This window comes from Phaseolus vulgaris, chromosome 11, assembly GCF_051622355.1.
Source record: "Phaseolus vulgaris cultivar YP4 chromosome 11, ASM5162235v1, whole genome shotgun sequence".
NCBI classification, from domain to species: Eukaryota; Viridiplantae; Streptophyta; class Magnoliopsida; order Fabales; family Fabaceae; genus Phaseolus; species Phaseolus vulgaris.
In genome coordinates, this window is record NC_143508.1 from 1,964,031 (window position 1) to 1,979,603 (window position 15,573).

At 28.7% G+C, this 15,573-nt stretch overlaps 1 protein-coding gene across 1 annotated transcript; it reads right to left on the reverse strand.

Moving 5' to 3' along the window:
- Window positions 1-1,210: 1,210 nt before the first annotated feature.
- On the reverse strand, window positions 1,211-8,674 carry LOC137819289 (beta-adaptin-like protein C). The gene is made up of 15 exons (XM_068623124.2): window positions 8,370-8,674; window positions 7,571-7,768; window positions 6,839-6,952; window positions 6,440-6,690; window positions 5,877-6,012; window positions 5,613-5,792; window positions 5,395-5,487; window positions 4,664-4,875; window positions 4,455-4,518; window positions 4,191-4,370; window positions 3,452-3,544; window positions 2,744-3,135; window positions 2,283-2,472; window positions 1,997-2,200; window positions 1,211-1,777 (listed from the first exon to the last, which is right to left on the reverse strand). The coding sequence occupies exons 1-15, from the start codon at window positions 8,454-8,456 to the stop codon at window positions 1,478-1,480; spliced, it is 2,694 nt and encodes an 897-aa protein (XP_068479225.2). The 5' UTR covers window positions 8,457-8,674; the 3' UTR covers window positions 1,211-1,477.
- Between the last annotated feature and the right edge of the window lie 6,899 nt (window positions 8,675-15,573).

A 15,573-nucleotide genomic window follows, 5' to 3' on the forward strand; every position in this document is an offset into this window, starting at 1 on the left:
TGGCCTACAAAGCTGATTTATGTTGTCTTAGTGGTATGATTGGACAACTATCTCAATTCACATTCTACAGCTACAGCTGAAACAAAACAATACTTATTTCCTTAACACATAAAACATAAACTAGAATCGATCAAAGACAACTATACCCAACTTAACTCCAAAACAACACTGTTGTATTCCTCAATCCTCACCAAATTTTTAGAACATATGTGACACTCACTACCCTCCCACACACCATCTATACATACAACTTTAACTAACATATATAATGTTATTATTTTCCTCTTAAACTTCACAAATAATTGCTCTTCACTCCTCCTATTCATGGAGCACCCTCAAAAAGTTCAAAATATTACCTACAAGTTAAAAGCTTCACATATACTTACACGAATGACATAATTAAACAATTGTAAAATTAAAATATACATTTTTTTATATTATGTATACTAGGTAGCATGCCAAATATCAAATCCAACAATAATAAAGTACTGGTTTCCAGTGGGTTAGAATATACATGTTACTCTTATGTACAAACTCTTCACTCTATTTGGTTTTATTATTGGCAAGAAGAGGGGATGGAAACCATGATATCCAATTATGAATAGTTTCATAATCGTTATGGGACAAAATTTCATATAAATGCATGGCTGATACTCATTTTCATGCACATACACAAAATAGTGGCACATTTGTCATTGTATTCATAGCTTCATTTTCATGCATTTCTTCAGGTATATATATGGGGCCAACTTTCACTCCCCCTCACTTTCTTTCCTCTCAAATAAGTGACAACACATTCAACCAAACATGAAGAGTACCACTCTTTTATCACCCCCACAAATTCACACCAGTAATATATATTCACCCATCCAAACAAAACATTAGAGAGCTGATAATAAAAACATCAGACCTCACTTTACACTCTAAAGTACTAAAATCATTAATAATTATGTGCAATATTGGAAGCTTTAGTAGAAGCTAAAATATCATTGGAATATATTTTTATAATTATACACCACTGTTAAGATATTTAATTTAATTGAAAATGGTTAAAATATAACTCACATATATAGGAGGGGAGAAGAGTATGGGGAGAAGAGTATATATATTTTAAAATAAAAGTGGAGATGAATGTAATTTTAGAAACTTTGTTATTAGTTTGATCCTCTCTCAACTTCTCCAGGATGAAGCTAATTTTATAATGAGACGATTATGCAAAGATCATATAATATATAATACAAAAATGTTAATAGCATCTAAGTAATCATAGTTTATACAAACAAAGCAGAATATTACAAACCATCCAAACAAACCTCTCAACACACGTTGTCCACATGACCACAGCTATGCATCAGTGGGTAATTTTTTCGAATTTACAACCCCTGTCCAGAATATCTATCAAAGATGCTAACAAAAATAGTGTATAAACAAAATTAATGAAAAATTGACGGAATAAGAAATGATGATGATCATGATATTAGCTCCTGAGAAGAGTCTCGATGGCTTCAAAGAAAAATGCCGACATTTCAGGGCTTGGTGTCTTGATTGCGCATTTGACACCAGGGTTTCCGACAACTGTGGTAAGCTCAATTAATAACGGTATCCCTCGAGGGACCGAAGCTGAGAAGTAAAACACATCCTGGTTGGCATTCTTGCGTTTTGCAATAAAGAACACGTTTGATGAAGCGAGTAGGTCCAAGGTCACTTCCACACCGCCAACCACAATGTCTGAGAATTCCTTTGATACCTCGTTTGAATCAGGAAGGGACCTCCAAGTCTGTAGCACAGATAGTGATCATCTTTCAATTTTCACTTTCAAGTATTAATCATAACAAGTGGCAAAGATATAGAATTTGTATAAAGTTTCACATTGTCCTCAGCTTGTTTTAAACATGTATAAAAATAGCTTCGATAACGATTTTTTTTTTTAAATTTTACAACTCAGAATCAAAAGTTCATTGCAGTGTGAAAGAATCAGAAGAATGAAAAGGTATACCTCTAAGAAAGTAGAACGTTCCATTTTACCATCCTCGGTAAAAAGTACATGGAATGAGAATTTATCGTTAAAATACCAAACGGGTTGTTGGTTGTTTTTTACAGCAACCTGCAAAAGTGAGCTAGGAGGACCTTGGGACATGTTCTGGAACAAAACCATTGGAAGGAGTGTACTAGTTGATGTTCCAGGTTGTAATTGTGGAACCTGAAAGGCAACTCACCAACTCTTAGAAATTATTTAGTAGAACTCTGGAAGTAAAACTATATGGGAATTGGGCAATAATAACCTGGAGGGGTCCAGCAGCTGCTAGACCAAATGTGTTCTTGTTAAATTGAATCATGAAGCCGTCAAGTGGAACTTGAGTGTTGTTTTCAAACAACATACTGTAAAATATTTGACCATCTTGCTTGGTCAACTGTGCACTGATTTGTAAACCCTGACCAGTAGAAGCGGGAAGTACAATAGGCAATGCAGGTCTGCAAACGAGGCAAAATATATAATTAAGCATGATTTCATAAATGCAAAGTAATGAAAGTTTCAGTCACAACCACTCCAAACTCGTGAACAAGTTTTAACATTGAATAGTACTCGTGACATTGTAAAAATTATCATTAATCTCTTTTTGTACAAAAGAAATAATATTTTATTCATAAAAGAAAGTAAATGCAACACTTCTAATGGGGCATAGTTGATTTAGGTAGGAAATTTCACAAGTAAGACCACAATCTACTTCCCAGTTTCACTCACCTGGCAGGAGTAGCTGGCTGATCAAGAGGAACAACAGAATTATCCATGCCCATCAAATCCCCGAGTAAATCGGGGACAGGGGCACCTGGTGGAGGTGAAGCTGGTGCAACAGATGCAGGCATTGAATAGCTTGAACTTGGTGGTGAAGCAGCCCCATTAGCAGGATTCCCAGGTGACACAGAGTACCCTAGTTCACTTCCCTCGGGATAGTCACCATCTTCAGTTTTCTGGGCTGACGAGTGTGTGCGGGTCACAAATGCATCTGGGGGCTTGTGATAAACAGAAGATAATGTAGCAATGTTGACAAGAAGCTCGTCAAGTAGGGAGGGATCAAGTTGGTTTGAGTCATCAGTTATCACTGGCTTCTCTGCCAACACAACATCCTTGGCTGCCTGGGGAAGATAAAAAAGGTATGTACAACTATAAATTTGTGACCAAAAAATAAATTCAAAATAATAAGGAAAAAAGTATCATTTGAATGTGGTTAGGAACTAAAATCTAAATAACGATAGATGGTGAATCACAATGTGTATACATAATCTTTTGCAAAGAATGATAAAACACATGAAGAACTTCCCTGTGAAGAGTAAATAGTTAATAAATAAGTTTAGCTTGACTATCCAATCTGCAGTCAGGTATCCACCTCAACAGATTATACTGCAAAGATCACAGATAAAAGAGAGAAAATTCTTATTCAAGTAAACAAACCTCAGGGTCAGTTGAGAGGAGACGCCAATATATGTATGCACGATCTCGCAAATCAGGATTATCTGTTTCCACAGTGGCATTGTTCAAAACAACCTGTGATGATTAACCATAAAGTCAAACTTAGTATAGCAGCATAAGAAGAATAAACATGAAACAAATGCCAACATTTTTGTAAAACAATTTAAAGAAGACTCTTAAAACCAACTTAATAGATGAGTGGTGATAGAATGGTAGACTTGTCTTTCAGATTTGATTACAAATTTTGGGAATTGTTTTAGATGTAAATCTCCAGGAGTCACTCTTAAATAACGGTACCATTTTTTTTTTCGAAAATAAAAATGCATTGTAGACCATAACATGGGGCAAAAACATGTGTGCAGTGATGAAGATGATAATCATAGAAAAACAACAAATTTTCTGAAACAAAGAATCCCAATATTGTCTAAGTTACAAAAAAAAACTGATATTTAAAACGAGCAGCCTTTTTATATACACAGCTTGAAGGAAATAATAGATTTCAATGCTCAGTAAAGAGTATTCCAACTTGATTTTGCCAGAGAAAGTTCAGTATATCTTGGTTGTTAACCCGATCTATAATTCATAGATAGGATAGGAGCTTGGGGAGATTCAAGGTAGATAAATGATAACAGCAGAAAGAGTACCAAAGATATCCATTTGAATTGAAAAAAAAAAAACAAGAAAACAAGATGTGAACAAAACAAGCATTATTTGGCAGGACCTGAATCATCTGCTGTGGGCCTTCGGTTGGCTTCTTGAGAAAAAGTTTTACAGTAGCTGTCAACAATTGTAGTTGAACTTGTGCAGGTTCTTCAGGGAAGCTTTCCAAGAAACTTTCAAGAAGCTCATCAGCATTGTCTATTCTCTCCGCATATTCACCAATTATCCAAATCATCGATGCCTATCCTCGAAGGAAAGGGGATGAAAACATAAGCATAGATGCTAATGCAAGATGAAAATTATAAGGGCTCACAAAGAAACATACCTTGGCTTCAGGCTCATCCAAGGTATCTAAGTTCTCACAAAGTGTTGCAATTATGGACTCATAGCTGCAAAAATGACACAGATTCAAAACTTCAAACAAACTTTGAATGTGATATAATATAAACTCTAACCTACAATCTTTTGTTGTGCAGCCCCTCCCCGCCCCCCATCCAAAAGAAGAAAAAAAAAAGACAAGGAAAGATATAGTACGTGTTGGGGTATCTTCTAAATATATCTTTGATGACAATGATAGCCTCTTGAACCACATAATTTACTTTTATCTTGATCAATTCAAGCAAAACACTAATACATCTTTCAGCGGCTCTTTCTAATTTGATGGCACAACGACCAATTGCACGAACTGCTTTTCTAACGAAATCTACATCCACCTCAGTAGCATATTCCTTAAATTCCAATAAAACCTGCCAATATCATAATTTAAAGGTTAACAAAAATTGAAACTGACCACATATATAATATAGCAAATAGAATAAAGCTGCAGGAACCAAAAGTTTTACAATAACAAATCTGTCATGAGTGATGATAGAGATCCATGATTGTTAGATTAAAGAGTTTTACACTGGAGGGGTGAAAGTTTTACAAGGGAAGAATATATCTACTTAATTAAATGGATATGCAAATGAAAAGGCTACAATTCTGTATCAAGCAAATAAAGGAAAAGTGAGTTCCATTAATAAATAGGCTAACCTCTTTTTCAATAGAAAAAGAAATTTAAAAGAGAGCACATAGAACATACGAGGATAAATTATCCTCCACAACAAAACTATTAACAAAGAAAGAAAGCTAAAATTGGATGAGATTCTGATGGGATTAGGATAAATGATTAAAGATATCTTTAGTTAGACACTAGAAATCACATTTTACCAAATAAAAAATTCACTGGGGAAGGGAAGTACAAACTAAAATAAAGTAAAGCTTGCCTGATCTATATTTCGGTCTGAAGCAAGTTTTATCATGATTTCTAACTTTTCCATTTTCACATAGATTGGGTCATTGTACTTGCAGAAGAACACCTACAAACAGAGTAAGAACAGCTCCATAATGACAGCATCCTCCACAATCGAATACAGAAGTTCTTCAGTGCCCAACTATATTATAACTAGCTGACAAGTTCACAAACTAAAACTTGGACCAATACCTTAATTTCATGAGCAAGAATTGTTGGCCTTCTTTGTACTATAAGATTGATATTCCGCAGGGCAACATATTGTATCTCAGGTTCTGCTGAGAGCAATGTCACAAGAGGAGGAGCCATCTTTTTACAAAGATTCCGAACCACGTCAGGACTGGTTATGAGCTCCATCTGTTGAAGGATCATCTGAAAAAACATGCAAAATGTGATTTATGAAGCATTAACACCAACATATACGGTAACAAGATAAAAAGTTAAAGAAAAAATTACCTTAACAGCCGATAGTACAACTGCACAATTGGCATGCTGTAACCTCGGAGTAACTCTTTCTACAATGTTTTCTGCCTCACGAGCATCAACTGCCTTGTACCTAGAAAGGGCGTCCAGTATAAAAACTTGACCCCATCTGATACATTAAGTAAAAGCAAGTTATGTTACATTCAACGAATTAAAAATGATATCAAACTTCAAAGATGAATAAGGAAAAATCAAGATGATGACAACTAAAGCAATGACTGATAAAATGCACACTCAAGATGGCAAAATAAAGTAGTGATACTTTTTTGTATTATGATTCAAGAGATTCTCTCACACCTTTCTCGAGACTTTTCCCCCATTTTCTATTAATTATAATCTGTATAAAATAATGGTTTGATAACATATATTGACCTGATGCAAGAAAATCATAACTAAATAAGCTGCTCAAGATAGCATCCGAAACTACCAACTACTACTGCCCCCTTGCTCAAGAGGAAGAGAAGTTGCGCTATACCTAAATCCAAGAGTGCTTCTAATTTACAATTATGATAACAAATATTAAAACATAAACTTACTCTGTACATTCATTTAAAGCAGTGAGGAGCTTTGTAAGCGTGTTAGTTGTGAGCTCAAAGATGGGTTTACTACTATTGTCCTGAATTTCAGCAAGTGCTGCCACTGCATTAGCTACAACCATTGGATTATTATCAGATATCAAGTCCTTCAGAGATTCCAAGAAACCCCTGTCCTCAACCAACTCTGCATTTATGTCATAAAGCTTTGCGACACAAATGGCTGCTGTCTTACGAACATATGGATCATCATCCTGTCAACATATCACATACAGCTTATACAAGTAAGGGTAACAAATAGATGGCATAAAACACATATTGTCAACATTATGAATACAATAAGAAATTGAAAATAGTAATTTTCAAACTCAATATGCAAATAAAACAGCACTGGACAAGTACCTTCAGGCATCTTTGAAGGGGATCACATAGATACTCAGTAATTTTATCAACACGAATGCAGCCCATTGTCCGTACAGCTAAGGCACGAATTAAAGGATTTGGATCTTGCGAATCCTGCAAACCATTTTATAAAAAGAAATTAAAAAAAAAACAACACACAAACTCAGATTTGCTTCCATCACAGAGAGATAAGGATAACAGTATTCAGTTAATGAGTATTATAATCTATGATTTAAATTTTCCAAAAAACATAGCGGTTAGAGGGCCGCGATATTGGGTTAATGAACAAGCATTTGAAATTAATTACAAAATTTAAAATGTAGACTATATATTGTGAAATTTGAGTATTAGAAAAGGAATATAATCTCACATTACATAGATTACACACTCTCAAAGGATTTATACATCAAGACAATCCTTACACTTCCAAAGTGGGTAAAAAAGGAGATAGTTTTCGTGCACATGCAATTGTGGGCCTCATTTGGACTTTTTGTTAAGGGTAGTGCTCATCCGTGCCTCAGGAAACCATCTTGTTCATGTTCTCAATTACCATACAGAACTATATATATAGTATAAAAGTTGGGATCTCAAGATGGGGAGGGAAAAGGGAATATAGTGAAGACAGACCATGAAAGCAATAAAAATGCAGTACAAGATAATAATAAAGAAACAATACATTAAGATTATAAGAGAAAGAAATACAAACAAAGCAGCGGTAATTCCAGCTTTTACCTTCACAAATGTATTTACAGCAAGAATAGCAAGATCCGGCTGACTCTTTGCATAATTTATCAGGTATAAGTATACCAACTTTTTCAGCTCTAAATTTTCTGTTTGCATGCAATTCACCACATCTGTGAACAATGAAGAGACATCCTTCCCAACTGTCATAGCAGCAATCACCTTTTTCACTGCATCTTTTCTTTTATCCTGTGAAACAAGAAAAAGAGAAGTAAGATTCCCCTGCCCTCCAGCATGCAATTTTCAAAAACATGGCAACAAAAGAGAGGGGAAAACGTCCAAGAAAACATGTCCACAAACTCAAAACACTGAAACAGCAATCTCCATACTATCACTTGTCAATCAAAACATCCACAAATCCTACCACTACAACAATGCAATACATTAATACCCAAACGCGTGCTCGGTAGTCACAACTGATAGAATGATACAAAATTCAAACACGCTAGCAATAAAATTCATAAACGCAAACATGAAGATAGCAAAAGGCTCCATAGGTTAATAAGTGAATGCCACCCATCATAGTGAAAATTTTAAGTTCAGCACTAAATTTAAAACAGAGATAAAGAGAACTGAAATTAAAATCACGACCAACATTAAACAAATCGGAACATTGTAAGTCATTCAATAACTATTTACGTATTGGCGAATTCTGTGATATTTGAAGCTGAAACGGGAAGGAATCGAACATGGCGAGCGAGGGATCGGGCGAAGGATCGAAAATGGAATGGAGAAAGAAGAATCGGGAACAGAAAGGAAAGAATGTGAATGGATCTGGAGAATGGAATACCTTGTACTGAGAATTGAGTTCCTCTTTGAGCTCAGGGATTTCACCCTTCTTGGTGGTGGAGAAGTACTTCGAATCGTTTCTGCTCATCTTCTCTCAATTTGCGCGCTTCTCCTTCCTCTTCCCCGTTTCCCTTCAATTGCTTCGTCTCGCCAACAACTTGGATCGGTTAACTGTGTTTTCACTGTATCACGATCCAAAACGGTGTCGTTGTCTACCCTTATTCAGAGTTAAGCTTCCGAACGCCTACCATGGCATGTCAGAATAAACTTTTTCATATAGTAAATAAAATAAAATAAAATATTTTTGGTTCAATTTTTTTCTTCTTCTCCCATAAAAGAGGAGTTATTCTATTTTTATTTTTATTTTTTTAATAAGGCTTCTACGATTTTTTTTTTCTTAGTTTTAATTCAGATTGTTAAATATAGCCATGTTTTTCTTTTATATAAAATTTTTAATATTTCTACTAATATCTTCTATAGTAATCATTTATCATCATTATATAAAAAAATATTATTAAAAAAAACTGTGAAAGAATTACATTAAAATTTTATATATATTAACAAGAATGATGAAGACTATATTATTCATAAATAATTCTAATAAATTAAATACAAGTTTATTATGTGAATGAAATAATTTTTATAAATAAAAATTAAATCTAAATAATGTCAAGTTAATACAATATCTTTAGATACTAAAATAATAAAGTGATGTATTTGTAAGAAAACAAAATTTTAAAAAAACGGCGTATTGGTAAAAAAAAATAAAAAATGTAAGAAATATAATAAAATACATATCGGTAAAAATTGGAAATCATGTGTAACATATTTGTAAGAATAAACACAAATAAGATATTCATGGAAAAAGTATTTAAGTATTATTCTACACTTAATATTTTAACAACTAAGAAAACATTTCATGGTTAAGGATTTAAAAAATAAATAAAATATATGAAATCACAACTTGTGTTTTAAGTAAAATAACATTTTGAATCATAAAAAGATTCATCAATGTTATAAATAAATTTCAAAAATGACAAATATTATCATAGTCGGATGATGTGATCTGTAGTTAAGATGGATTTCAAATAAGTTTCAGTCAAAAACAAATTTTACATTTATAATAATATATAACAGTTATTTTCTCATTTTTGTATATATATTATTTTTAATTATATTTTAAAATAAATGAATATATAAAGTTTTAATGCTTTTTTATGTACAAATTATTCACTTTTTTATGTAATAATTATTATTGTTTTATTTTTAAAAAAATATAAAAATAGAATATGTCTTTTTCTACTATTATTTATAATAATAATAGAAGTAATGATTCATTATAATAATTTTTGTTAAGTTATTTGTTAATCAACTTTAATTTAGTTTTTAGTAATGTTTTGTAAACTTTATTCTTTATTTATTTACGTAAAAAAATTACTGTTCCTTTTCAGTCCACAAATATGTATTTTTTAATCCATGCAAAAATAGCCTTTTAAAGTTTTAATTATTGAAATTATGTTAACTTTCTTTAATTTATCTAATATGTTACCTTTTTTTTTTTAATCATAAAAGTTCTCATTTGTTGATACACACTTTTGATAATGTGCATAATTTATAGTGGTATGACGTTATCGTGATAGTTATACTTCACAAAACAAATTATCAACAATGTAAAAAAACCTAAGAATGGTTGAAAACACACATATATATAAAGGATTAAAATTAGAAGATTCATGTTGTATCAAAATCAAAGGAACAACAATTATTTAAGCTTATATTTGAAATATTAGTTTACCTATAAGTTTTTTCGTATTTATAAAATTAAAATGTTAAAATAAAGTAAGGGTATAGAAAAGTTAATTGAAAAAAGGATTTTGTCAATTTCTAGTGAACTTATGACTTTGAGGAGTATTTTATTACTACTAGTTAAAAAAAGTCGTTTAATTATAAGAAAATTTCTTAATAAAAGAATATAAATATAAGTACTCATTGGTGAAACATTTTCACAAAGGTAAGCAAAATTATATATCTCATTATTCATTATAAGTTTACATAAATTCTTTGGTAAGTTTACATAAAATGTTCCTCAAATCACAAGATATTTTTCTTTATAACTTTCATAATTAAGAGCATAGTTGGTTTTATGATGTTTTATTTACATATGAGGATTTGAGGAAGATTTTGTGGCCTTTATGTTGACATATATTTTTGTGTTGGTACATTTAAAAACAACTTTTACTCTTACATCATTCTCTTGCATGAACATAAAAACTTTGGTATACAATTTTCAAAAAGTGCATATCTGTTATGTTAGAGACTTTGAAGGTTTCGTGAGTAAATTCTTGATTGTTTTTAGACAATTTTACAATTTAAACAAAAATAAATTTTCTTAATTTAATAACAAATAAATTTAATAAGATTTGTTATGTTTATCATCTCGATCTATGTTTACATAAGATACGTATTTTGATGTTAGTAGTATGATAATTGTAACATAAATTTTTATTTTGTTTAACACATTTATATTGAGTCACCAAACTTATGAGGCTTAAACACACCTTTTAAATAGTGTGTATGTTTAAGATACATGTATCAGATACCGACACTCATATTCGTGAAATGTCTAATTCAAAAAAATATTTATGGATTTCTAACAATTTTAGCTCAGTTTTAACACAAATTTTAAAAAAAATATATATTAATTTCTTAAAAATTTAAATTTATTGTATAAATTTTATTATGATTATAAAAACAATAAACCAATTCTTTTAAATCAATCATAAGAAACATATTTTTGATATAAAAAAAAACTAAAACATATTTGTACATATAAATTTTTATTGTTAATTATATAATTTATAATTATATAATATATAGATTCGTGTTTTTTATCTTACATTAAAAATTATACATATATCCGTGTTCGTATTTATATCGTATCCATATATGTGCTAGATAGCATAAACAAGTTTATCCTAAGATCATTTATGTTTTAACTAATTGATTTGATATAAATAATACGTGACATAATTTATAGAAGTAAATATATTTGATTTCTATATATAAGCACACAATTTGTTACGAGTTGTTATTACGAGTGCAATTATCTATTTATAATTTTTTTTTTGAGTTTTATCTATAAATCTTTGTAAGAGAGACACTTATTTTATTCCTTTTCAGTTGATTCTTATTGTTTTTTATTAGTTAATTGCAATGTTTATTTGATACATTCCTATTATCATGTTTATTAGTGAATTTAGTTTGAATTTAAAACAATAAATAATTCAAATTAAATATTATTTATTATCATTAAAATATACTACTCATATTACCAAAATTGTGTTAAATAATTAAGATTATATTATTAAAGAACAAACTGTTTATTGTGTGAAACTATTATACCATATAATTTTAACAATTAAGAATTCTCATGTACAACATTAAATAACTACAATGAGTGACAAGGAGCAGAAGAGAATAAATAAGTAAAATTATTTATTTAATCACTTCATTATTTATTATATCTTTAAATAAAATGTTCAACAAAGTTATTTAATTTTACCAAATACCAAGTGTTACTTTCTTTGTTCAATAAAAGTAAATGTCATTAGTTTAATAAAATTAATACTTTTATTCTATGAAAATGATAATAACTATATACAATGTTAATTCAAAATTAAAAACAATATAAAACGATTTATTTTTCAAATAGTTCATTTTTCAAGAGTTCAGTATTAAAAAAATCATGATAATAAAATGGTTTTAACCTGCCAAATATTTTTTATAAAAAAAACTTAGTTTTTCCATCACACACTTCTAGTCTAAAGTTTTAAAAGCAACTTCTCACAATTTGAAACCACTACAAACAATTATTACTTAACAAAAAAAAAAAACTACCATTTTCCAGTGGTTGGAATACTAAGAAAATTAATTATTTGTATTATTTTAAAACAACATAATAATAATTAAATTTTATCATGAAGCTGAACAAATTTATTAAACCAATACAATCGATAAACTACTATTTTTAGAATTAATAAAAATTTTCAGATTTTGCTAAAATAGAGATAAAATTAAATCAATTAATTAAATATAGAAACTTAATAAGAAATTTAGTTAATTTTTTACAAAGAGTCATCTTTAATGATAATATAACATTTAATTAGTACGGAATTTTGTCTGATTTTATATACAAAATATTTATTATTTATTTGAATGTCATCGTTATGATGATAATTAACAAAATTGTTAGCATTGTTAATTTGGGTTGACTTAATAGTAATACCTGAATTAATTTAGAAACTTAAAAAAAATATAAAAAAATATATTATTATATAATTATAAATTTAAATAATTGAAATTTATTTTAGGAAACTTTTTAGTGTTTTTATTATTTTAGAAGTTACGTAGATTTGTTTTTTTAAACAAATTATTTTATTTAAATAAGTTGATACAATAAATATTAATTATTTTTGTATTTTAATTTTTTATTTCTTAATTTATTTTTTTTATATTGTTTTTTTTTTACAATCTTTAGTATATATAATTTTCATTTGCTATGATATAATAGAAACATTAATTAATTTATAAGGTTAAAGTTTTTAAACCTTAAAAATATAACAAAATTAGAAAATAACTCAACAAATATTAAAAATAATAAAATAATTATTCGTTTTTATAAAACTAAATAATAAATTAGAATAAATTATTTAAAAGTACCTATCATATAAGAATTTTCATATATAAGCAAATTGCTTAAACTATTTTCTCAGAATATTTTTAATAAAAATGAACTCTGCATAAAAATATTATTTTTATATAAATTTGACGTTCACAAAATTACTTAGGATTGTAATTGGTTATTCATATAAAAAATAAACATGCAAAACTTACATTAAAATAATTTTTTATTTAGAAGAGAGGGTTTTATAGTCTTTCATTTTTGCCAAATATATTTTAAATAGTGATTAAATTCGAAAAAAAATAGGAAAAATATATTAAGAAAGTGGCAATAATGTTACAATTTTATTTTATTTATTTAAAAGTTATAATATAAAGATAAGAAATAAAAAGGTAGGGTGCGTGTGTTTAGCTTTAGTCGTGCTTGTGTCAGTTGACAGCTCAGCTGAGCAGCACAGCTGGACTTAGCGGAAGCCAGCTGGCACTGTACGAATTGGAATACGGAACTACCGTAGCAGTTTCTCTCTCTTCATTTCTTTTCGTTTTCAATAAACACTCTCAATCTTATTACCTATGTTATGTACCCTAATTAATTATTTATTCTTATTTTTTTAAATAGAAAATAACAATAATAAAATCTCGTCCTGTTCAAGGTTGGGGACCATAACACTATTGTACTGTATGCATCACACGAACCTAAATACCCTCAAAACCTTATACATTTACAGTATTACCCTTTCTTTGGTTTTGAACGTTCGTTGACTATGATATTCCGTCAAAGGGGTTTGTCGGTAATTGGAAGTTGGAATAATAATTTAACTATAAAAGGGAAAAATTAATTAAAAAGAAAAAAATTAGAATAATACTATCGTTTTGTTTCTTTTATAATGTTTAATAAATCATGGAAGATTTTTATTCTATACTTAAATTTGTGAAATATATATAATATATTTTTTTTTCTTTATTACTCTGTATTAAGATTATTTGGTACGATCTTAACATTAAATACTTAGGTGTATGGAAAATGCAGAAAGAAATTTGTATAGTATATAGTTATTTTAAATATACTATTGTTTTTTTTTCTTTAACCGTGTTGGTAGCGATCATATTTTAAATAAAACAGAATTGTCTTATATTAAAGATATTTGTGTGAAATTAAATAAATCAATCGTGATTATTTTTTCAATGTACTATAAATAAATACTTAATGATTCATTAAATAACGAAGAGTCTCATCTTTTATTCATTTTATATAGACATTTAAGTTAACATAATAAATACTTGTCTTAATTTTTTGGGACAATCAAGTTTAGGGTAACTCATATTTTTCGTGAAGGAATGCGTGTGCTGATAAGTTGACTAATTTAGGATTTATTCATAGAGAATCATTTCATTAGTATAATAGACTCCCAACTAGTCTGTTCTTAGAATCCTTTATGGATAGGTATAATCTACCTATGTATCGTTTTTGTTAACATATGGGTTTTGGTCTAATTCTCTATTTTTTTCTTTTTTTTTTCTTTTTTTTAATAATATTTTTTTTTATGTGATGATAGATGATTGTTGTTACGTGAGATGTCAATGTCTAACACGAAAACTTTATAAAAAAAATAAAAAAAAAGTAAATTAGTTGAACGTGAAGGACAAATGAGGTTAATTAGTAGTACTAATTTTATTCAATAAAAATATAGTAGTTTTATTTTTAATTTATTTTTTAAGATCATTATTTGCCTATCATGAACGATGAAACTGGTAACTGCAGTGTCATAAACGGTTTTTGAGTTTGTTGAAGGAATTTTGGCAGACAAAATAATAAAGTAAGGTAAAAATAAAAAAAGTATTTGACTATAAAAGTATAAAATAAAAAGGAATACAAAATTAAATTTGATTATGGCCTCGTTAATGACTAAAAAATAAAAAATTACTTTTTTTTATTAAAATTCACGCTAAAATTATCAATAAATATATATTAATGTCAATATTTAGTTTATTTTTTTTCTATATGAAAGAACTACTTATCATATGTCTTTTCTTATTACCAACTTTTCTCATTCATCTCTTATTATTACAAGTAAAATACATTAGCTCTCAATAAATTACGTTAATTATATATTTTTTTATCAATATTAAGCTAATTATATTTGAGGTTTTGCGAAGTTATCACAAATATTTATTAATTTTCCTATTTTTTAATACTTACATCTCTCAAATATAAAAACGTGTATCAACGTAAGAGAAATTTCTGTAAATATTTTTTAAAATATGAGATATTTAAGAGATTTTATGAAACTTGAAAAATAATTATTGAGGATAAATGATTGAATGTTACCTATTGCATCCGTTAGCAATTATTGAATGCAATATCGTAATTAGCGCGTGAATATTTAGTATTTAATTAGAGTGGTAATTAATATGATATTAAAGCTATAATTTGAATTGTTTTGTGTTTTTAAGTTAAATATGAGTTGATTATTTTTGTAATGATGATTATTTAAAAAGAGAAGAAAAGCGAGTGAGAAAGACAC

Bases quoted from the DNA above. Each gene is read 5' to 3' on its own strand.
- LOC137819289 (XM_068623124.2), bottom strand. From the start codon at position 8,456: ATGAGCAGAAACGATTCGAAGTACTTCTCCACCACCAAGAAGGGTGAA. The intron at 4,876-5,394 runs GCAAGCTTTACT...TGATATTGGCAG, and splicing joins CAGACCGAAATATAGATCAG to GTTTTATTGGAATTTAAGGA. The intron at 3,136-3,451 runs GTTTGTTTACTT...TATCTTCCCCAG, and splicing joins TCCTCTCAACTGACCCTGAG to GCAGCCAAGGATGTTGTGTT.